Raw genomic sequence first — 24,756 nt, forward strand, 5'->3', positions numbered from 1 at the left:
GCTCTAGCGTCATTGCTACCCATTAGGGAGCCCGGCCTGGGGAAGAAGTCGGACAAAAACCAACCAAACAAACAAACAACAAAGAGCAACTGCTCCTCGGGGACCGTTTCCCCGGGCCAAGGAACACAGGGTTATTAGCTCAGCCCGCTCGGATGCTGTATTCCGGATTGGTAACATTTCGGGAACACATTGCTAAGCTTTGACTCATAGGAACTTGGAAGGTTGGAGCCGGGGGAGGGGGTAGCGCCAGGGTTTTGAGTCTCTCGCAGGGCTCGAGTTGGCTCGGGGTTTTTTTTTTGTGAGGGGGTTTGCCCCCCTCTGGAAGAGCTGAACCTCCTCTGCTGAATCCCTGAAGGGCTGGGGTCCGGCTGTGTCCCCTGAGCTGTGACATGCAGGCCCCGAGAGGCAGCTGGGGGAGCTAAGACTCGCTCTTCTAACGCAAGGCTCTTTTTTTCTCTCTCTCTCTCTTTCCTTCTGCTGTTCCCAGGGCAGGGTTGGCTGCGCTTTCTAGGTTTGATAAAGCATTTCCTTCCATTGTCATTCTATACGGCCTCTGGGCCCTTCTCTCAGTCCCTCCCCTTCTGCCTTCCTCTCGCTCTCTCACTCTCTTTCCTCTGCCCGAACTGGAGTGAATCTTGTGATATACAGAAAGCAGCGGCCTCCTTTTAAGAATCAGCTTGAACAATGAGACCCCGTCAAGAGCTTTAATTCCCCTGGATGCAAGGACTAAACCAGGGTGAGTAGCCAGCCAGTTGGTCACTGGCTCTTCTGCCAACGTGCCTTGCTTTGTGCTTGCAGTGGACTGTCTCCAGCGTCGGTGCGTGGGTGTGGGTGTGTGTCTTTCCAAAGCCCCCGTGAGCTCTGGGGTCCTTTCCCTTTTTTCCCTTTAAGCCTGCAGAGGCAACACACAGCCCAGATGCTGCTAAAGTTAACCCAGCTGCCTGTTATTAGACTGAACTTTGGATGTCTGGGAGGCAGAAGCCATGTCTGTTGGACCTAGTGGGCTAGAGCCCACTCCCAGCCCTAGAGAGGGGGCTGGATCAGCGGGCGTTTCCAGGAGCTTGCTCCATACCTGCACCTGGGAGCTCGATTCAGATTTATAGCAGGGCGGGAGAGAGTCTAAGCTCCTCCAGGGCTGAGGAATGGAAAACAAATATGATGCAATCCAGCCTAGGGCGAGCTGAGCTCTGAGAAGACCGCTGCCTCCTTGCTTTGGATATGGTCTAATCCCAGCCCCTCGGGTTTTCCAGCACCTGAGCAAGAGATGCAGCAGTGCCGGAAAGTCCTGAACTAACCCTGATAGGAAGTGTACCAGGCTCTCCCCGCTGGGCAGCTCTGAGTTGAAGAGCCAGGAGGTTTCAGGGGGCACGGCCACCTTTTCCTGCCCATGTGTGCATCGCTCCTGTTACCTGCCTTCAAGCGAGTCGGAGGATTTTTCCAGTCTGGCCTTGTGTGCATTTGGTTTATTTTTTCCAACGGCTCCGCACTGAGGGAGGCTGGAGCGTGGTGGGGATGAGTAAGTGGCTCGGTAGGTGTCCCAGGTAGAAATCTCAGGCTCGGGGACAGCGTCGTCCTGTGTGGATCAACCCCAGGATTGGTGGTTGTAGCCATGTTGGTCTCTGAAGAAGGGCGTTTGTGCCTGAAAGCTTGCAAAGAACTTTTCCCTAACTATTTTGCTGGCCTAATAAAAGCTATCATATCTACCCAAAGAACCTTGTCAACCCCAGGAGGCCTTCAGCCGTCTCGGGTTCACTTGTAACGGTATGGGGAGAAGCTTTGGGGCATGATCCTCTTCTGCCCTCGCTCCACAAAACATTACAGCATCTCCTAGGGCTGGGATACTAATTTCCTATGTCAAGAAAGCAGATTTGGAGCCCGCTGTATGGGGTCAAGGGCGAATTGTTCATAATATCTCCGCTATGTATAACACAGAGGCAGTCTGGCTTCCCCAGACTGAGCTGCTTTCTACATGTTTGCATGGCAAAGACCAGGAGGCTGCCAGGAGATCAGCAGCCCTTCTCCTTCCTGCCCAGGTTTGCCAGCCTCAGGGGTTGCAGTCTGCTGCATGTTGTTAACCCCATGCGTGCCTTGGGTTTGCTTTTCCCCCACCCCACAGCGATGCCGGGCACCTCCGCCACATGCATCTTCTGTGTTTGTTCTCCATGCGGATTTCCTGTCCAGCTTCACTCACGGCAGCCCCGGGGTGGGAGAAATGCATTGCTGGCTACTCAGATAATACAAGGAAGGAAGTATTTGGAATTCACGTACCCCGTGGAGCGACCGAGCCTTTGTGTCTGGCTCACATCTCCGGCAGAGCACTGAAGCACCGAAGGGTTTCACCGTGGAAGGGCAATGTGCGGGCCTGTTCATTCAGCTCTGCAGCCCTGTGTGCCCTAGAGCAGGGGGTTGTCACCGTGGACAGACTCACACCCCGTGGAGAACGCCTGCTCTTAGTGTTCACTTGTTTGACAGCAGAAGAGAGCAAAGTCTGCAGTTGCAAAGGATTCAGAGAGACCCCAGCGGGGCAGAAAGGAACCCGTAGTGTTATAAACGGGGTGGAAACTCTCCATTTGTCTTGCAAATTGTGTGTGATCATTTCACCGTGCTAATGTTGCGTGCTTCAAGGCACCAAGTGTGTGTCTACACATGCATTTTAATATGCAGTAGCCTCTTTTACTACTCATTAAAGCATCACGTAAAAGACCGGGTGATTATGCTAATGCGCAGTAAAATGGGCTACTGGGCATTAAGCATCACTTAAAAGCCATGCACACTTGTTACTGCACATTAAGGCAGCCGAATGCACAGTTTAGTACCTCACATTAGAGGTACTAAAGTTAATGTGCATTAGGAAAAGCACCTTAATGCACATGTAGATGCGCCCAAAAGGATCTCAAGGCACCCCAGGGTGCAACGAACCCCTGGTTGAGAATCGCTGCCCTAGGGAGTGTGGAGGGGGTGAGCACTTGGTGTGTGAAGCCTGCACAAAGCAGCGAGGTTCAGGGGTTAGCCAAGGGACGGTGAGCACCCCTGCAGGTCTCATGTACCAGCTAAAGGAAAATGACTTGATTCTACTCCCTGCCCATAAATTGGTCCAAATTCCCAGGTGCTGCTTTGAGGTTGAGACCGTGTCCAAGTGGAGGTGGGTGGGTTCACACCAAGACCTTGCCCCATGTGCCAGACTCTTAGGGACTGACCCAGCAAAGGGATTCACAGACGGGGCGTCCCCTTAGCTGTTTCTCTGGAGGGGCCTGGCGTGGTACGAGCAGTCCTGGTGCGGCTGACAGTGCTGGTGTCAGCCTTTTTTCTTCAGGGCATGTTTTGATGGTGATCCTGCTTGCCTTTGATATACCACTCTGCTGGGGAAAGCATTTACCAGGCACATGGGGGGCCTGAGCCCTTTGGTGAAGGGATTCAGGCTCATTTCTCCCCCCACTGGCCTATAGCCAAGCTTCTGGGCAGGCGTGCCACAGATTGGCCCCACAGCCTCCCCAGGTGCCATTCCCATCCTCTTAGTCAGAGAAAATGAGGGTTGGAAGGGAGCTCAGGAGGTCACATCCAGTCCAACCCCCTGCTGCAAGCAGGACCAGCCCCAGCTACATCATCCCAGCCAAGGCTTTGTCTACCCGGGTCTTAAAATCCTTTAAGAATGGAGATGCCACCACCAAATTGGCAAACAAGGCTTGTTGGGTACATCTGATATCATTTATTAGATCAACTCAAATAGCTGGAAAAATTCTGCCTTGCAGGCGTTCAGGTGCAAGCTGAAGAAGGGGGTTTGTACCCAAAAGTTTGCCAAGAAGAATTTTTCCAACTATTTAAGTTGATCTAATAAAAGATATCAGATTTACCCAAAGAACCCTGTCTGCCTGTGTCCTTAGACCAATATGGTTACCTCTCTGGGTAGCCTGATCCAGTGTTTTACGACCTTCCTTAGGAGAAAGTTTTTCTTCATATCCAACCTCAACTTCCCTTGCGGTACCTGGAGCCCATCACTCCTTGTTCTGTCTTCTGCCCCCATTGAGAACAGTCGGGGTCCATCCTCTTTGTAACCACCCTTCAGACCTATTCCAGGCCTTCAAACCCGTGTACTGGTCTGGATTAACTTCTGGCTCCATCCCCTGTGCAACCCCCTGCAGGGAGTTGAAGGCTGCTTTAAATCCCCTCTTGGTCTTCTCTTTTCCAGACAAAATAAGCCCAGTTCCCTCAGCATCTCTTCACAAGTTATATCCCTCAGCCCCCGAACCATTTTCATTGCCTTCCACTGGACTCTTTCCAATGTGTCTGCATCCTTTCTGTAGTGCGGGGCCCAAAACTGGACCCAGTACTCCAGATTTAGCCTCATTGGTGCCAGCAGATCGAGGGCGGCAATGCTCCTACTAATGCAGCTTGGGCTGCCCTTAGCTTTCTTGGCTCGTCTCTTCCCCTGCTTGATTTTTCTCCAAGGCACAGGTGAGGGTAGAAGGGCAGGTACCACCCTGGGATGCACAAGCAGAGAGACCTGGAGAGGGAGCAGGGAGGGTAGCACCGGTGCATTGGTGTGGCAGCTGCTGCAATCCAGTCCGCAGGATGCAAGGTCCAGTTTTGGAGGTCTGATTCAGGGCAGATGTGGAGAAGAGGGTTCAGAGGAGAGGCATGAGAATGATTAAAGGTTTGGAGCATGTGCCTGGTGGGGAGGGACTCCATGAACACCCTGTTTAATGATCAGAGAAAGAGATGGAGTCACTGGATTACCAACTGCTTGGGAGCAGAGATCTGAAAACAGAGAGCTTTTCCATCCAGGGCCAACACAGTCCAGTGGCCAGAAGCAGACACTGGCCAAATTCAGACTAGAAATAAAGCATCAATTTTTAGGAGCAAGAGCAATTCACTATGGGAACAACTTCCCATGGGCTGGAGAGGGGTTCTCCATGCTGGCAGTTTTGGGGTCAAGATGGGATGATTTGGGGAGCTCTTGGGTCTGCGTGATAAGGATCAGGCCAGAGTAATCGCACTACTTATTAAGCGAAACACCTGAACTTAAAGCATGTCTGATTCCTCCAGAGCTACTGAGACTCAGCACCTCATCAGGGCCACCCAACGAGGCATCAGCTGCATTTGGTGTGGTGTGGGCTGGGCTTAGTTTATAAGCTCATAGCCTTGATAGGTTCAGTGCTTTACAATCTGGTTTTTGCTCACTGCCTTTGGGTTTTTCAGGTCCTGACTTCTGGTCCTGCCTCAGCTGTGGATCTTGCTTACTGGCTGGCACCGTGACTTGGACTGCCTGGCTGTGACTCTTTTAGCCCTTGGTCTGGATTAGCTTCGGGCTTGGTACTTGTCTTGCCTTCTTTCTCCCTCTCCTGCTCCCCCAGACTGCCTGTGATCCTTCCTCTCCGTCCCGCCACCTGCCTCTCTGGTCTGCGAGGCTGTTTTAGGCTTCCCCTTTCCAGGCTGGCTGCAGCTGTGCGCTTGGGTTGTTCACCGGATTGGAGCCTCTGCTCCGATGTGGGCTAGGGCTGTTCACCCTGTAGCATCTCCTTCCTGCCAGCCAGGTAGCTCTCCTCTGGCCCCATGTGCACAGGACTGAGCTTTCCCTCTGAAGCATGATGCCTAGGCTCTGGAGGAGGTGGATTGTCAGAGGAAAGTCAGGGCCGCGAGATCTTCCCAGCTTTCTAGACCCCTTTAAGTGATGAATGCAAGCCCTGCCACTATTAGGTTGGTTGGTTGGCTCCTGTCTATGGGCTGATGCCGTTGCGATTTGTGAGCTAAAGATGTGTGGATTCCTTTAGAGCAAGAGGTGTATGAGCTCAAGGAGGGCCATGGCACCATGGAGGTAACTAGACCGCATGGTAGAAGCACGCTGGCTGATGTGAGAGCCTTAAATGTGAAGGACTGAACAGCTTGTACCCAAGAGTTTGAAAAAAATGGGCATGGATCTCTGTGATAGGTTGCTATTGCTATCTAGTAAGCCATGGGCTAATGAGTAAATCCCAAGGTGGTAGGGGAGGAAGTGTCTGTCTTGTCAGCATTTAGAGAGGAAGCAAGCTCACCTGGGTAATTACAGGCCACTTAGCCAGATACTGATCCCATGCAAAAGCACTTGGAGATTGTTCCAGGGCCCAGTTATCAATGTTAACTATTTAATTGGCTTCTGTTATTTTAGGAACTGCATCTTACTAGTCACTCTTGCATTAGCAGGTTGGTGACTTCATGTGTGTGGATGCTGGAGGTGGCTCTGTGCATGTCCTTCCTAGACTTCTGCGTGGTGTTTGTTTGAAATGCTGCGCAGCCATCTCATGAGAAGTAGGACCTGGACAAAATAATCCACGTAGATGAGCTAAATTCACGGCTGGCTATGTCAAAGTGCTGGAGGATTTCGAAGAGCGTGTTTCTAGGGAGGCCGTCTGCAGGAAGTTCAATAAAAGGTTGGGTGGAAGGATGGAAAAAAAGAACGGATGGAAAGAAAGAATGTCAATAACTTTAAAATTTATTGCTGAAGAAGCTTGCTGGTGACATGCACATTGTCATTATTTATCACTCCACCAGGCTGGGTTGGCTTCTGTAGAGCCTTCTGAGTTGGGTAGTTAACTGAGCTTGCTAGAAAACATGAATTTCTTGTAGCTTCATGCATGTGACCATGTTCAGGTCTAAAGATTGTGTTCATGGGTGACCTGAGGATGTTCTGGAAAGCAAGGGGTCTGCAAAGATCGTGGGGGTGATGGCGGTAACTCACTGAAACCTCTCTTGCCACAATGCTATGATCAGGGAGCCGGTCTGATCTTTGGAAAGGCAGCTGTTAAGCAGGAGTATATAAGGAAAGGCAGTTGTTAAGCAGGAGTATATAAGTGATGTTAACCTAGATACAATATTAGTAAGATGGTGCTGGACCCTGTGCCCAGTTCTGGTGTCCACATCTTACATTGGGAAGGGTTCAGAAAAGCTTTTTTTGCCACTGGCAATAAGGAAAGTCTTCTGAATCTGGAATAACTCATAGAATCATAAAGAAGTCTGATTGGACAGGACCTCCAGAGGTCATCTAGTCCAACCCCCTGCCTCCAACCCAAAGCATTTGGTTTATCTATTTAGAAAGTTAGAGGCAAGGGTTTTTATTTTGATGATATCTTTTTATTCCCTCATCTTAACTTATTTCTCTGGCTCCTCTCTGCATCTCTCTTCCTTCTTTCAATGTTGGGTTGAAAGCGTGGCTGCTGGTACTAGATGAAGTGGTCCAGGAACGGTGTCACCAATGCCATGCCCGGTTGTGGCATCCTACCACCCTTCCTCACCATTCCCACCTTTGGATGCATCTACATGTGCATGGACCATCGGCATAGTATGACGTAAGGCAAGATATTTCAGTGCCCTGCCAGTTGTCTGACACTTCTGCAAATGCCTACAGTTGGTCCAAAAAAATAAAAAAGATATCATTAAAAAATCCTTGCCTTGCATGCATTTCCCTGACCATTGCAGTTACAACATCACTTCAACCCTACTACAAGGTCAAGTGGTGCCTCGACCATGCTTTATCATTGCAGAAAATGGTGAGAAGATTTTTGATAGCAGAGGTCTTTTCAATCTAGATGTCTTCCCCAAATCTAATAGTTTACATTTTAGCCCAAGTCAGTACAGACTTGCCAATTGGCAATGGGCCTTAGAGCGTGATAAACCTTTGAAACATCTTCCCCAAGGCTGTGCTGTATCATTGGATGTGCAAAGCTTTTATATCCAGTTTCTGAAAGACTCCCTGGAGTTGTGAACGTGATGCTTGGTGCTGGGCAGAGATGGGCTGCGCTAAAATGCTCAGACTGAATAAGCATATTTCTGGCTTTTAAAATCCTGATCTCCCTGAAGTCAGCGGAAAGCTTCTTTTTTCCACTGACGTCTCCCCATGTCCTTGAGAGCGGGGATTTCTAGATTTTCAAGGAATTTGGGCTCAAAATCTTGCCTTTGTCGGTCAGAATAGGGACAGTTAAACCATGTTGTCCTGTAATTGGAGGGGAATAAGGAAAGGTGCAAACAGATGTGACCATGACACTGGAATCCTATTAATTAAACTTCATATTTACTCCCCATACGTAGCCTTTGTTGCGGCTTTGAAGAGCAGTAGGGCTGCATCAGTCAGTGGTGTACTGGTTAGATCTTGATTTGGATTTGGCTTGGAGCCAATCTTGACTTGGATCCCTTGTGCTTGGTATGATGCTAGATTTGACTGAATGGGTTTGGGTTTTCAAGGATCAAAGTTATAGGTCAAGGGTCCCTAAGGATACTTCTGTTTGAGTTCACGTTCCAGTATTTCAGGCTTTACAACTGATGTGCAAAGGTAAAGAAAAGGAAGATTTGCCTGTCTTTCAGATGCATAAAGAAAGACCTGAAACTTGCATTGTTGTTTTTGCTTTTTAATTTTACTCCATAGTGTCAGAGAGGCTAACCCTTTTTTTCCCCAGGAGGTCTTGCCCTGCAGTGAGGCAGCTTTTTCCAATTTCAATGAGGTGTCAGCTCATTATATTTATTAGGGGATGCTACCACGCACGCAGGTGGTTACCAAAGCATAGCTGGTCCACTGTAAGTTGAAATCCTAGTTGATCTCATGAACTTGCTTATGTGCCTGTACATGTAGCTGTGGGACAGGCCACCACTGTTCTCAGTGGTGACAGGTGACAGAACAAGGAGCAATGGTCTCTAGTTGCAGCAAGGGAGGCTTAGATTGGATATTAGGAAAATCTTTCTCACTAGGAGGGTGGTGAAGCACTGGAATGGGATATGTAGGGAGGCAGAGGTTTTTAAGATCCGGCTTGACAAACCCTTCATTGGGATGATGTAGTTGGGGCTGGTCCTGCTTTGAGCAGAAGGCTGGACTAGATGTGCCCTCCTGCGATCCCTGCCAACACTCATTTTCTGTGATTCAAGGGCTATATTCTGCTTCTAAAGGTAGCGTGGGTGTGAGGAGCCAGGGAGGAGTCAGAGTTGAAGGGGGCATCTGGTAATAAGCTTGAGTAGCTGGCAGGAAGGTGATGGTCCTTGCTCTGACCAAGATAGGATGTAGCAGGGAGGGGTCCATTGGGAGTGCTGGGTTAGGTTCAGAAGGTGGTAACAGCTAAACCTACGTATGGAGGAGGTTACAGTCAGCTGGAGATCTTAGAATAAGCCCTTGACTCTGCTTTTTTTGCAGGGCAGGGGGTGACATTTTTCCTGCAAACCCAGCAGTCTTTAATGGCTTGTCAGCAACATCCTTATTTTCCTCTGGATAATCATTCAGAAGCAAGACTGCTTCAGGGAGTGTTTGTATTCCCTCTCAGTTCACTGGTAACAGCATGGAAATAATTCTGGATTCAAGCCTGCAAAACCCTTTTCCCAGTCTGGGTTTTGCGTACGAGGTGCCTAGAAAGCAACAGGCTGTGTTCGATGTTTGAATCCTAATAATGTAGCTTCTAGCCATACACCACTGAAGTGCAAGAATGGGCATTTGTACACATCACGGTTTTTGCCCTAAGTCTTTCTCCTGTGGGTCACATCTAGGTAGGTAATCATGCTCTCCCACGGGAGTCTCACCATTTCAGTTGTCTGGGGTTGGTAAGAGGATAATATAAGCCTGTGGTTTGCTCCCAGACGACTTGTAGCAAGTCTTTCTTTGATTTGTAGCTCAGATGGACTTGGTATGGGGCTAATAACCCAGGTCACATCATGTTGGCTTTAGCGCCTGAGTGCATATCCCAACCTTTCTTATGCCAGTCCTGTCCTGCACAGATGTCATCATTCACAAAGCACGTTTCCAGTCTTGATTTAACTAAACTTGTCTGTGGTCCTGAAATGCCCTTCTGCCTGCTGCTCATGCAGACACAATTTCATGTGTGCAAGCTTTCAGGAAGATGATCAGAAGTTCTGAATCAAAAGGCAATTTGGATTTGGTGAGGACATTTGAAGCTGGGGGATCTCCGTCTTCTTTCCTAGCTGCAATTCCCAGCTGCGTTCTATATCGTTTGGTAATTTTACGGCGATGTTCTTTTAGATCAGCAGGAGAGCACTCTGGATGTGGGGTGGGATCTTGGACCTCCATAAAAATTACCAGGATACTTTTTTCTGTGGAAGAACCAGGGACAACTCCAGGATTTGGACCAACATTGCCTCTTTCAGCAGAACAGGTCCTGGTGTGTTGAGCTGTCACAGAGTAAGGACCATTGGCCTGCGTTGATTACCCTGCCTATAAAATGCTTCAGCATTCAAAAAAGCTGAGTTGAATTAGATGGGGTGGGGGCAGCCTTCTTGGCACAAATGAGCTACCACTCCTCCCTTTTCCTGCCTGATCTGCTGTTCTGCTTTCTGTTCCATGTGGGTATGTCTACACGTGTGCTTTAATGTGCATTAGCCTATTTAATCCACATTAAAGCATCACAAAAGAACGCTTGCTTTCCCTAATGCACCTTTGTCTAATACCTCACAATGGAGGTACTCAACTTAATGGGTTTAGCAAAAGCACATTAATGAACATGTAGATGCACCCAGTCTGACTCATTGCTTTTGTCGTTTGCTCTGTGCCCTATGTACTGCTGTGTTGCCTATTCCCTCCCTGGTCTGTTTGCTGTAAGCTGGCCACCCTGAACTAGAGGAAAATCACTCTAGTCTAATCAAATCTATTTTATGATGTCTTTATAGTACTGCAGTAATTGTCCAGCAGAGCTTGTATGGCAGGATGCACAGTAACTTGCATATCAGGGGTATAGACTTCACACAGAACAGCAGTAGAAATACTTGGGACTTATTTCTGCTAATAGCCAATGCAAAAGGCAGAGAGGTAGTTAGCTGTGTGGGCAGGGTAAAGTTGCACCTTAGACTAAATGAGAGAGGCAACAGAAGCCATTTGCAGGGTACGGGTCTTATTGGTCTTACGAAGCCCATGATGTAGGCTACATATTCATGAGTGCCATCTGCTGGCACTTTCTGCTACCCAACAGTTTACATGTCGGCAAGCAGATCTTTCCTGGAATATTTTGGCCCAATGGTTGGGTCCTTTTTCCTGCGTCGCCTCCTTGATTTCCATCAAATGACCAGACAGGCGGCAGCTTGGCCCTGTAAAACCTTTCAAATAGTGACAGCAGGTGTGAGACGAGCAGGGTTTCCTCAGGGGTTTCTCTTTTCCTTGCCCTGTTACATAGTATCCGGGTGTGCCACTCTTTCTCTGCAGGAGGTAGCTTTGTGTTGGAGGTGGGGGTTGATGCGGGGTGTCGTGATGCTTCAGGCTGGGGGTTCTTAAGCTTTATAGATTTGAGGTTCCCCTTGGAAAATGCCAGCTCTGAGTTGTCATTTCTTTTTTTGCCTGCAGAAGGATACCGGAGCAATTCTTTTGACCTGTTGTAGTCACGGAGTTGGAATCATAGAAGAGGGGGGTTGGGAGGGAGCTCAGGAGGTCACATCTAGTCCGACCCCTGCTCCAAGCAGGGCCAGCCCCAACTACATCATCCCAGGCAAGGCTTTGTCTCTCTGGATCTTCAAAACCTCCAAGGATGGAGACTACACCACCTCTCTAAGTAACCTGTTCCAGTGTTTTACTAAACTCCTAGTGAGAAAGTTTCTCCTAATATCCAACCTCAACCTCCCTTGCTGCAACTGGAGCCCACTGCTCCTTGTTCTGTCATCTGCCCTCCCTGACAACAGGCCAGCTCCATCCTCTTTGCAACCCCCCTGCAGGGAGTTGAAGGCTGCTATTAAATCCCCCCTCAGTCTTCTCTTCTCCAGACTAAAGCCCACTTCCCTCAGCCTCTCCTCACCAGTTGTGCCCTCCATCCCCCGAACCACTTTCATTGCCCTCCACTAGACTGTCTCCAGTGTGTCCACATCCCTTCCGGAGTGGGGACGCACAACTGGACACAGTACTCCAGATGTGGCCTTCCCAGTGCTGATTAGAGGGGAAGAATCACTGCCCTCCATCTGCTGGCACCGCTCCTACCAATGCAGCCCAGGATGCCCTTAGCCTTCTTGGTAACATGAGCACACCGTTAGCTCCTATTCAGCTTCTTGCCCACTGTCACCCCCAGGTCCCTTTCTGCAGAGCAGCTGCTGAATCAGCCGGTTCTCAGAGTTCCTTGCAACAGCAGGCTTTAAGCACTACTGGATTCCTATTAGAAATCTCTGGGTTTACCTTGTGAATCATGTTTGCACCCCTAATATTGCGTGGCACCCCTGAAGGAATATCAAGGCACCCCAGGGTGCTGGAGCACCCTAATTGAATCACTGCTCTAGGCACAATAACACTACACCTGATAGGTTAGCTGGTCCAGGAGTATTTATGGAGGGTCATGGAGGTGAGCCGTCCCTCAGCCATGACTATCAACTGATTCACTGAATTACAGACAGTACCAAAATGCTACGGTGCAAGGAGGTGTACCCCTTGCCACCATGACTCTGGGGCTTTCTAACTTCTAAGGGATCAGCTGTGGGTACCTAATGCTCTTTTTCATATAACCATTTATAGGATTTCCTCATTAACAGAAATCCATTATATACAACTAATGTCTCTCTCCAACTCTCTGCCCCGGGCTTGAACTCTGGATCCTCAGTACCTTGTTACATACCACCTGGATGTGCCTTTTTGCAAGTTCAAATGATTTTGCAGTGGAGAAAAGCAGGCAGTAGATCCTTCTTTAATTAATTTTTTGTCCCTGACCTGTCCATAAGGGCTCTTTCCTGTAGCAAGTTGTCAGGGTCACCCATAACATCACCAGCAAGCCAAAGACCTCCACAGTCACAGGCAGAATACATGTAATTACCTGTGACTGTGGCTTTAGATGTGGCTGCCTCTGCTGAAGCCCTTGAAAGTCTGAAGAATTAGTATAGGGACAGTGTTGCTGCCATTCCTGCTAGAGCCAAGCAGTATAAAATTGGAGGACTTTATTGATCTGAAATACACGGTCTGTCAGTACTTGGCTGGTGGTCTCCTAGCAGGTAATGGGGAAGGGATCTAAGGATGGTCAACAAAAATGGCACTGTTTTGCCTAAGAAATGGAGCTTGAGCCAGGGGCTGTGCGTGTTCACGTTGCGTGTTCATCACCCGTTCCCTGGACACCTTTTTATCAATTTAACAGAAGCATTTTACAAGTGGGTGAGGCCGCATTGGCCTCTTGTGAAATTAGCTGGAGAGTGCCACAGGTCAGGTTAACTCAGTGCTTCACTTAGACAAGGCCATAGAGGTGGACAGGGCCCAGAAAGTCATCTGGTCCATCTTGCACTGAGACAGCACTGGGTTACGATACTGCCTCTACTGCCCAAGTACTTTGAGCTGCCTTTGGCAGGCCACAGATTAAAGTCTTCCTAGGACAGACTTCAGCCTATGTTACTCTGCTAGTTTATCCCACCCTCCTCTAAAGGAGCTTGTAGGCCTTAAACCCAGATTGTCATTCATCCCTGCCCTCCTGGATTTGTTTCTGTGCAGCACCCAACTTTTCAGACCTCCCTCAGATCTCAAATTTTGGCCTCCAGCCATGGATCCTCCACGTGTCTCCATGGCACTTGTCTACTGGTAATAAGGTGCTTTTAGCTGGAGAGGGCTACTTGTCAGGCTCAAAGGATAGTGATGAATAGCTTGAGGTCTAGTTGGCAGCTGGTATCTAGTAGAGTGCCCCAGGGGTTGGTCCTGGGGCCGGTTTTGTTTAATATCTTCATTAACGATTTGGAAGACGGGATGGAGTGCAACCTCAGCACGTCTGCGTATGACGCCAAGCTGGAGGGAGTATTAGATACATTGAAGGGTAGGGCCAGGATTCAGAGCGACCTTGACAAATTGGAGGATTGGGCCAAAAGAAATCTCATGAGGTTCAGCAAGGACAAGTGCAAAGCCCTGCACTTAGGCTGAAACAATCCCATGCATCAAGACAGGCTTGGGACTGACTGGCTAAGCAGCAGCTCTGCAAAAAAGGACCTGGGGGTGACAGTGGACAATAAACTGAATAGGAGCCAGCAGTGTGGCCTTGTTACCAAGAAGGCTAATGGGATACTGGGCTGCACTGGTAGGAGCAGTGCCAGGAGATCAAGGGCAGTGATTCTTCCCCTCTATTCAGCACTGGGGAGGCCACATCTTGAGTCCTGCATCCAGTTTTGGGCCCTCACTACAGAAAGGATGTGGACACATTGGATAATTGGTAACAAACATGGTTTGGGGGCTGGGGCACGTGGCTTGTGAGGAGAGACTGAGGGAACTGGGCTTTTTAGTCTGCAGAAGGGAAGACCAAGGCGGGATTTAATAGCAGCCTTCAACTCCCTGCGGGGGGTTGCAAAGAGGATGGAGCTGGACTGTTCTCAGTGGTAGCAGATGACAGGACAAGGAGCAATGATCTCCAGTTACAGCAAAGGAAGTTGAGGTTGGATATTAGGAAAAACTGTCTCACTAGGAGGGTGGTGAAGCACTGGAGCATGCTCCCCAGAGAGGTGGTGGTATCTCCATTCTTGGAGGCTTTGAAGACCCAGCTCAACAAAGCCTTGGCTGGGGTGATGTAGCTGGAGCCGGTCCTGCTTGGAGCAGGGGGTTTGACTAGACGTGATCTCCTGAGCTCCTTTCCCACCCTCATGTTCTCTGATGCTATTATTTTATGGTGTTATGACTTCCCAGTCTAGTCCTGCCAGCCTGAGCAAAAACCTCAAACACTTGTAAACTCCAGATGCTCTAGTCTGCCTAGGGCTCATAAATACAAATCCTTCAGATACAGTTGGTAGTTCCGAATTGCAGAACCTGGATTGTTAATGGATGGCTGTTCTACCTGCTGTATCCATAAGGCTAGATACTGCGGGTATGCTCGGTAGACCACCCTCTGGAGGTCAGGACAGAGAGGGATCAGATTATCATACACAAAGAATGGGGTTACGCTGAGGATTGAAAAAAACAGCCATGAGATGATACTGAATAATACAAAGAGCAGGGTCATGGACCTGGGGAGGGATAACGTGGATGTTGGCTGCAAGCAGGTCAGCTGAAATAATAAAGGAGGTGAAAGACCTGAGTGTATTATGAAAAGCAAGATTTGTTTGGTGACGTCTCTTATTGGACCAATTCCTGTGCTTAATGTCATGACAATATCCTGCCTGTTCTTTCCTATCTCTGAACTGATAAATCCATGTAGCTTGTCTGTGTTTGGACCACAGGTGCATTTCAAACAGGGTTTTCTCAGGCTACAGTCATGGTGCTTTCCCTGACATGATGCACTGAATATCTAGATACTTCAGAGTTTCTGCCTTCCAGTGCGTGTTGCTTGGCTTTTTTCATTGCTCAGCTCATTCTCCTACACCGATTGGGTCCCTCTGCTGTCCCAAGCGGTCTCTTCTGGGCTTGAGTTACCTAAATAATTTGTCTGCCAAGTGAGCCCTTTTTCCAGATCATTAATAAATATTTAAGGTCTTAATGCATTTAGAATACATCAGAGGAGCTCTCCTGCAGTTTGACCTCGATAGAGCTCATTTTTATGACTTATTTTGCCACCAGCCATGGTACGGCTGATCTAGGAGGCATCTGTGACTTGTTTTCTGGCGTGGCGCTGCTCCCTGAGCCTCTGTGTAGTAGGCTGTATACAGCTATCTTAGTAGGTGGCTTTACCCTCCTGCACTGAGACTGGGAAAGCAGCAGGGTATCTAAATCCTGTCTCCACGAGCACAGGATTCAGCCGTCAAGCCTAGGGGAATCTGAGATGCTGGGTGTTTTGAAGCCATATCTCCTGAGACCTGGTGCTCTTCATCAATACCAGCCAGGCCTCTGGGGTGGAGGGGCTGTTTCATCTACACTCCTGCCTGATATCTATTCACCCCACCCCAGCTCCTCTTGGCTGGGACTTGAAGCCCCTGGTTCTGCTGTTCATGCTGCCCATATGCCACGGTCCGAGTCCTTCTGGCCCTCAGACTGGTTGGGGCACATGTCGCCCCCAGCTGAGATCAGCTGTAGCTCTGAAAAGGCCAGAGCGGTCCTGGGACATTGCTTCTGAGTGCTGGACACCCAGCAACCTCCAGCCTTCTGCCTCGGTGCTAGAAGTAAAGAAAAGACAATGAGATCCAGGTGGTTCCCAGCGACCAGCTGCAGCGACACCTGGGCATCTGGCTCTCTCAGCCTGCTCCTGGTGGGAATAATGACTTTCCCTTTGCTGTCTTCTCTCATCATTTCCTAATTGAGGGGGTTTCTCCAGGCTCGCTGCGGGGACAGCCATTTCTAGCACCTCCTGGCTCCTTTTTGTAAAGATTCAGTGGAATAGACTGCCCAAGTTGCCAGTATGTCACCTCTGCATTCATTCCTTTAGTCCCCCAGCAGATGATGAGAAAGGACAGAGAGTAACTGGACATAAAGAGGGTCAACAAGGGTGAAATAAGCCCTGAGAGGCTTGGGCCTCCCCTGAGGCAGATGCATCTCCCACTTGAGTTGCACTCGTTTCAGCTAGTTCGAGGACTCGGTGACTCAGGTTTCCATAATGTAGGAGGATCTTGCTTCTCTTCAAATACTTTCCATAACCTGGAGAGGTGAAGCACTGCAACAGGCTACCCAGAGAGGTGGTAGGATTTCCATCCTTGGAGGTTTTGAAGACCCAGGTAGACAAAGCCTTGGCTGGGATGATGCAGTTGGGGCTGGTCCTGCTTGGAGCAGGGGTTTGGATTAGATGTGACCTCCTGAGCTCCCTTCTCGCCCTCATAGTCTATGATCCTCTGTACTTCTCAGCAGAGTGAAAGCATTTTCTTACCAGGAGAGAAAGAGCTTCCTGCCTCCCTGGTGGACAACAGCAAGATGTGTTGGTTTTTATATAGATGCTGATTTTTCTCTAGCTTGTGGCTGGCTGGGTATTAGAGCCACATCTGATTTCTTTAATGGACTATAACGTTTCTTTGCATTAATGATGCTGCTGTCCTTAAACTGCTGGTATCCTGTCTCTCCTGTGGTCTACGTTTCCATGTTGGGGCCAAAACCCAGTTCTGTTTGGGAGCAGTGGGTTTTCCACCACCTCGGCGGTCTAAGGGGCAGCACAGCCGGCCAGCCCCTCCACTGGTGCCACCAGGGTGTAGGTCCAGCGGCATCCCGGGGTCTCCAACACTCACCCAGGACCACATGAGAGAGCCCTGGCTCCCTCGCTTCCAGGCCCATGCAGAGGGAGGAACAGCGGTGCAAAGGGAGCCAGGGACAGGACGTCTCAAGGTTATGAGCGCTTTTATTTTTGGCCTCCTCTCCCTGCTGCTGGAGCTGACCCAGGCCTCGGAGCTGTTGAAGTTTTTCGACCCTTTGTTTGTTTAATTGAAACGGTGTTTGTTTTTGATCAGAGGCACTAGATAGGGCACTTCCTCTGCAGGCAGGAAGCAGTGATTTCCTGTTAACTCGCCGGCCAACTCTCACTATGCAGGAAGCCCGGCTCTGCTGAGTGTTCACTTTTTCGTGGGGGCGGCAGCGTTTCATTTCCCTTCGGGCCCCCGGCGATCGGGGTCCCCTGGGAGTGAGCGGCGAAGGTGCAGAATCCACACTCGCTGCCCTGCTCCGAGCGACCTGAACTCGGCCACAGCATCTCCCCAAAAGCCTCCTCCAGTGCGAGGCGTAGTGTCACCCGGTCACCTGCTCGGTGCGCTGAGAGCCTCTTCCACATCCCCGGTCACTGCAGAGCACAGCAGCCCCAGTCCCTTCACTTGATGTCCCCCTCACCCTGTAGCTCTACTGCTGGCTTTTGGCATAATGACCCAGTGGTCAGAGCCAGACAGAGCTGGGATACATTCCTGATTCAGCTGGAGGGGATTCATGCCACTAGGGTCTGTTTGGTTGTTCTGAGCCACCCTGTTCCCACCTACCGTGGATGCAGAAGTGCACATCCCTGGGACACTGAAACCTGCAGAAGTGCAGGTCCCCGGGACACTAAAATCCCTGGCTGGGTGGGCAGCTATGAGAAGGGGAGCATGAGTTGGTCTCCTGCCCCTGGCCTCGTCTCTATATGCTTTGTCTGACAACAGCCTTATGGAAATGGCACCAACAGTCCTGGGAGCAGGGACCCTAGGACCCCAGGTCTCCTGGCATCTCTGCTTGGGATGGCTGGGTGATCCCCCTCCCAAAGACTTCTGCAGCCCAGGGTTAGGGCACTCGTGGGTTTGAGGAGGGCTGAGGCTCCTGTCAAACAAACACCATCGACCTGTGGCTCCACTGCCCCGAGGCGACACAGAGGCTGGGCTTTCATTGGGGTGTCCCGGATTAGAGAGAGCTGTGGATAAACTAGCAGATGGCAGGGGAGAGTCACACCTGTATAGATGGGAGAAGTGTGGCATCGGCTTTTGTGAGCAGAGGGCTGATTTTATCAGCTGCACCGAAGGGCCAGCGGGAAGCAGAGCTGCTAAATAGAAAGCAGTGATTCGAACATGAAGGGGAAGGAGGGGGCACTGCTGAGAGGCAAAGAGGACAGGAGACGGGGACGGGGGACGACAACATGTTGTCTTCCAGCTGCCACTGCAGGGGCTCCTGATCAGAGATGGCTCCTAGACTTGATGCCTTCCTGGCTCACAGCAGTGCTGGCCTGTGCTCCCAGGGGTGCGTGTCTAAGTTCAAAGTACTTGTATTGTCCATCATTGAACACTACTGTTGGCACTCGCTGTCCAAGGTGTCACTCTTGATGGGACTCGGTTTGCTTGGGTGAAGCAAAGTTAGTAACGCTGCCAGCGTTGGCAGGAGTCGACTGCCTGCGTAATAACAAGGTGGTTATTCTGGCCAGCATCGCCCCTGGCTCCATTAGCAGGCTGCCAGCAGGGAGATCACAAACTGCTCTGCCTGTCTTGTTGCCCAAGACCTGCCTCACTCGCTCGCCCACGGTGCCCAGTCCCGGGGGCTTGAAATCGGAGCTGTTTGGGCTGGACCTGTAGGTCGTATGATGGGGTGTGGGCACAGAGCTAGGTGGGTTGTCTCCAGACTCTGAAGTTCCTCCTTTCTCACAGCGTGATGCCATGCTCACTTCAAGTGTGTGTGCGTGTGTGTGTTGGGGGGACAGTGCATATAACCCCCAGCATATAAAGCACAAGGGGACGTGACATTCCCAACCCACCAAACACATTGATTTCCATGCGTTATGGTGCTATCAGTTCTGGGCTCAGGATTGGGCCAGATCCTGGTTTCTGGTCCCAGGGGAATGACAAAGGCCAGGCTGGAAGGGATCCCCAGAGGTCACATCTAGTCCAAACCCTTGCCTGAGGCAGGATCAGCCCCGTGCAAACCATCCCAGACAAAAACCACCATCTACTCTCCAGCTACCATAAACCTTAACCCAACACAAGACTTCACTCCTGAACCTGACCAAGGGAAAGCAGGGGGACCGCGGTTGCCAACATCCTGCTGTTGTAAAAGTGTTTTAATAGATGCTCCAGCAATCCCAGGTAGAGGCGGTGCTCCCCGCTACAGAGGAAGGCAGCACCCCCCCCCGCCATCCATGCCAATCTGACCACGGGGTAAAATTCCTTCCTGACCCCAAATGTTGTCTCAGCCTGACCCTGAGCAGAGGAACAAGTACCACTTCTTGCATGAACCCATAGCAACAGGCAGTGTGCGCCCTAAATAGCTCACAGACTGGGGCTAGGAGAGAGGGCTGTGACCCCCACACAGATGGAGGCATGAAAGTTTGGTGCCAGCAGGTTCAACTGGCTTGTCTAAGGCTTGACCTGTTGTTGGGACTCTTTGGGGAGGTTATTCCCTAATCTTCCTGCCCGTCCCGTCGGTATGTGAGGGGTCTACGACTAAGACCCTCCGAGGATGGAGCAAGCTATCTCGAGACATGGCAGAGTCTCTGTGCATTGGAAGTCTTCAAGAACGGGTTGGATGGATGCTTGGCTGGACTGGTTAATTGGGCGTGAGCAGGGAGCTGAACTAGATGACCTAGTGATGTCCCTTGCCTACAGGATGGGGGAGCCTAGCTGAAGACGCCTGGGGACCACCAGCGACAGGCTTGTGAATGTATTGGAGGCTCCTGCAATGTGGGCCTTATCCTGTTAGAGGAGAGGCTTTGGGCAAAGTTCCCGGGAGGGCTGGCTTGCAGGGCAGCAGCTGAGGATCGGGACCCTGTGCTTTTTATGGTGTAGGGCGCCCTGCCCCGTGTAACGGGCCGTCCCGTAGGGCAGAGCCACAGCTCGTGCTCTGTCTGTCCAGAGAAACGTTCCCTGGGTCGCTTCCACGTGCGCGCCGCGCCAGGCGAGCACAGCCAGGGCTGTCTCGCAGGCTCCTCGCCCTGCCTCGTTCTTGACGATCTTTCCATTCCCCAGGCCCCTTGTGATCATTGCAAGTTGGTGACATCACTGGTTGTTGCTATGGGGAAGCCAGGTTGTCCAAAACATGACCCTATGACCTCATCCCACGAGCGCCAGGAAATGAAGGGTTTTATGGGACGTCTCTCGCAACGGAGCAGAAACAGCCGGAGCAGGAACCGGAGCCCAGGGACGCACAAACAACTCGCCATCCATCCCGGGCCTCTTAGCGTGCGACTTGGCTGTGGCCTCTCCAGTGGGGGGGGGAGCAGAGATGGAGCTGGCAAGGGATGTCTCGGGGTTGATTTATGTGTCTCCGAGCTATTTCTGTGCTGCTGAGCCAGCAGCTTTCCACCCTTTGGAGAAGCTTGGTGGAAAGACAGGCCCAAGGCTTGAACCTGGCACACTGCAACCGGGTGGCTTGCAACGCCTGCCTGAAAGTCTGGGCTTGCTAGGGCAGGGTCACCCCCTGGGGAAGTTTGATGAGCCTGCCCCCAACACGGATTCCTGCCTTCCGGAGCCAGGGACATAAGATCATAAGTGCTGCCATGGACTGGATCAGAGCCTAGGTCCATCTTGCCCAGGCTCCTGTGTCGCACGGGAGCAGAAAGCAAGAGAGAACTGGGTCTTACCAGGGTTTTTTCCTCACTGCTCCTCTCTCCCTTGCAGCCTCCAGCATTTAAAGTCTAGGATGCTCCGATTCGGAGGCCGTGCCCCTTGTTCCTGTGTTCAGTAGCTACTGACGGATGCATTTGAGGAAGAAAGAGGCAACCTCTTTTTGAATCTAGCAACATTTTCAGCTCCCACCACATCTGGTAGCCACAAGCTCTACCCGTGCATTGCACGCTGGGTGATAAAGAACTGCTTTTGTCTGTTTTAAACTGACAGCCTGCTTGTTTCATGTGGGACCCCTTGGCTTGTACTGAGAATGGCAGCGGGCACGTCTACATGTGCAACTCATGCTATTGGGCTTTACTGCACAGTAAATTGACTACCTGCCTATGTAGGCAGTAAAATTTAGTGCGCAGTAAAGCCAAATAGCATGAGTTGCACACATAGACGTGCCTACTGTCAATTTACGCACAGCAAGTGCCTGCACCTGTAGATGGTGACACTTTACTGTGCAGTAGATTAGTCTACTGTGCAGTAACACGTCTCGTGTAGACACAGACCGTCGGTAATGAATCTCGACTGACTTGCTCTTTGTCATTTAATGTTGTAAACCCGTCTTGTATCCCCCTTCGAGCATCTCTTTTCCAAACTGAATAGGCCTGGCCTTGTTGGTCTCTTCTCCTATAGAAGCCCTCCCATCTTCGTTGCCCTTCTCTAGTTCTTCTAGATCCTTTTGGAGGTGCGGGGGACCAGACCAGTAGCTCTGTAAGCTGGCAGGTGTCGGGGGGGGGTGTTGGCACCAGTGTGGACTGGCCATGTGCGCTGTGCTGTAGCGCATTGACGCCCGACAGGTGTGATGCTCTCACCTGGCCTTGCCTGCATGAGAAAACACGGGGGGAGGGAGGATTTTGCAAAGCGCTGCTGGAAGTCGCGGAGGCTCCAGCCTCGCATCCTGGAGGTGAATCTGAAAACCTCTCCCAGCCTGTGCAAATAAAAGGTGGTAAACAACTCTCCGCCACGGGAGGGGCTGGCTGGGGTGACCGCCCTGTCATGCCATGACAAAAGGAGCATTTATTTAGATAGAACATTGTGCGCGGATTCCTGCTTCTCTGATGTGTTGTTTGGCTGCAGGATGATCTCCCCAAGGGGAGGGCTGGACGCCTCAGCCTTGGATCGTCTTAAAACCAGGCCAGTTAAAGCACTGCACAATGTCCTGGAAGAATAAGCCTGCCCTGGCCACGGGGACAAACTGGGCCCCCGAGGGTTATCCCATCTTGGAAGGTCTGCGGACCGAGTCGTGAAATGCGGGGAGCACGTGACTGTGCCCTGTGGCTTCCCACACCTCAAGCCTGATCCATGAACCTGCCAGCTCAAGCCAGGATCCCAGGCTTTCTCCAGTTTTTATTCACTTCTGGATTTGAGCTCAAGGTGCCCAGCTTTTGCAACCGATTCACCCTTTGGCCCTTCCTGCTTTCCGCCAGGCACTGGAAATGCTGCTTCTCCTGGTGTTTCCACCTGAGAAGCATGCAGCATCTCATGAGAAGCAGGCCACGTGCACTGAGAATCCCAGTCTAGGTAGATCTGGTATGGGCTTCATCATTTGGTGCCTCAGGAGTGCCACGTGCCTGAGCTCAGGGAGTGGACAGGGAGTGCGTGTGTATATTTGATGCGTCTCTTCAAGTACGTGTGCCACTGCACCAATACACGTGTTTGTTGGAGCATGTGTGCCTCAAGGGGTTTGCATGTGATTTCTCCGGCTGCCAGGACAGCACGTGCCTGGCCGGACAGTTCACCGGGAAGCTGGCGGCTGTGCAGATGTAAAGGATCAGAGCAGTGACAGCTCTGGACCAGCCTTGGAGCATGAAGGAGGTTGGCATTCGATCTACAAATCCAGCTGCAGAGTGGAAGTCCTCGCCTCTGAGTCCAGCCTTTCCTTCAAGGATGGGAGGTCCTCCTTTTGCTTGCTAGTCACAGAATCATCAAAAATGGGGGTGGGACGGGACCTCAAAAGGTTGCATTTAGTCCAAGCAGGACCAGCCCCAACTACATCATCCCAGCGAGGGCTTCACCTTAAAAACCTCCAAGGATGGAGATGCCACCACCTCTCTGGGTAACTTGTTCCAGTGTTTCACCACCGTCCTGGGGAGAAAGTTCTTTCTAATATCCAACCTCAACTTCTCTTGCCGCAGCTTGAGCCCATTGCTCCTTGTTCCGTTATCTGGCCCCACTGAGAGCCATCCAGCTCCATCCTCTTTGCAGCCATCCTTCAGGGCATTGAAGGTTGCTATTCAATCCCTTCTCGGTCTTCTCTCCCCCCTCAGTCTTCTCTTCTCCAGGCTCAATAAGCCCATTTCCCTCAGCCTCTCCACACCAGTGAGGCCCCTTCCTAATCAGTCCTCTGCCAGGCGCTGTAGAAATGCTGGAGCCTCTCCATTTATGCACCCTCTGTCCAGGGCCGCAAGGCAAGCTCGTGGCATGGAAAGTGCAGGCAGGCAGATATCAACAGGCTTGTTTTGGTCGCGCTTGACTCGAGCCGGTGCCAGTAGCACGGTTGGATTACCCGAGTAAACAGCAGCCTGCGCCTGCTGGGCTCAGAAACTGGCACTTGCTGTGACACGTTCCCAAGATAGCAGCCAGGGGGACAGCCCGCCGGGCAGGCTTGCAGGCTCCCCGTCTTGCCGTGGGCGTTTGAGGGTTAAAAATAGATGCCAGGTTTCGGTTCGTAAATGCGGAGGCAGGGAGAAGAGAGCTGTTTATCATTGTCAGTGTTTTCCCCTGAGACGCAGAAATGAGTCAGAAGACAAGCCCAATTTTGTACATGCCCCGTTTCACTGGCCACTGCGGTGCTGCTTCCAGCATGAGTCACTGAGTATCATTTGCAAATGGGACTAGGTGACTTAGGAGCCAAAGGGTCCATTGGCTTCTACTGAGGCTGTGGCTCCTAGGGTGTATGTAGCTTTCCCCTCCTGGGGAATACTCCTTTGTATTGCCAGCCTGTGTCCACTAGAGCTTTGTTATCACTTCCCAACATCCCCACGACTCAGGGTGGGGAGACGTCCATGCTGCAGCCCAAGCCCTGATGGAGCTTGGGTCAGATGCAGGCTAGCTGGCTGGAGCAATGGGAGGGAAGCTTCAGGAGCTTGCCCATCGGTGTTGGCTCTGCAAAAATGCAGCACTGTTTGTCCTCCCGTGTGTCTTTGCTGTGACTGCGTGTGGCTCAGGTAGGCAGGTCTGTCCCCTGTCTCCAGCCTCTGGGAAGCCCTCCCCTTAGCTGACATGGACAACCAAAGACTACAGAGCAGCCCCACGGTGCTTTCAGACACCCCTTGGACGGACCATATCTCTGGAGTTTCCTGAATAAGACACTCCAGCCTGCTCGAATTTGAGTCATCTCCAGGGCCACCCACCTCTCTGCTAGTGACCGGGGCTGTGCAAGCTGATGGTGGCAGGAGGACAGCGCTGAGGTGGGTGGTTCTAGCTTGTGAAAAGCAATTGCTCGTCTGAACAGGTCAGTGGGAGGAGGAAAGCTAGTAGTAGTAGTTTAGAGTCTGTAGCACCAGGGGTGGGATTCTGCCTCTCTCTGTGCTGCTCTTCTTGCTGCCTCTCGGGCCACTTGTTTGGTCCTTGTTATGCTGTGGCTGCTTAACTCTGTGCACAGAGATGGAGGGCCAGGCATCTATGCAGTTCATGTGCATGTGTTCCTGACGGTAAGTCCCAGAGCAAGGGGCGTGGGAGATAAGATGGGTCCATCCCATGTTCTGGCTCCATCAGAAAAGTGCTTAGAGCACTTGTCCAGAGGGGTCTGAATTTCATAGATTTCATAGACATTAGGGCTGGAAGGGACCTCGGGAGATCATCGAGTCCAGCTCCCTGCCCAAAGGGCAGGAAGTCAGCTGGGGTCATAGGATCCCAGCAAGATAAGCATCCAATTTACTCTTGAAGGTGTTCAATGTA

At 51.0% G+C, this 24,756-nt stretch overlaps 1 protein-coding gene across 2 annotated transcripts in view; it reads left to right on the plus strand.

Annotated features, from left to right (window-relative positions):
- Positions 1-256: 256 nt before the first annotated feature.
- Positions 257-24,756, plus strand: part of HDAC7 (histone deacetylase 7) — a 128,739-nt gene continuing 104,239 nt past the window's right edge. The window contains exon 1 of one of the 2 annotated variants that reach the window (XM_019556450.1): positions 257-736. In XM_019556450.1, coding sequence (XP_019411995.1) covers positions 718-736 — 19 coding nt within the window. In that variant the 5' untranslated portion in view covers positions 257-717. The remainder of the gene's footprint in view (positions 737-24,756) is intronic. The other variant, XM_019556449.1, reaches the window with a different exon arrangement.

Source organism: Crocodylus porosus, unplaced genomic scaffold (assembly GCF_001723895.1).
Source record: "Crocodylus porosus isolate Cpor-Errol unplaced genomic scaffold, CroPor_comp1, whole genome shotgun sequence".
Lineage (NCBI taxonomy): Eukaryota > Metazoa > Chordata > Crocodylia > Crocodylidae > Crocodylus > Crocodylus porosus.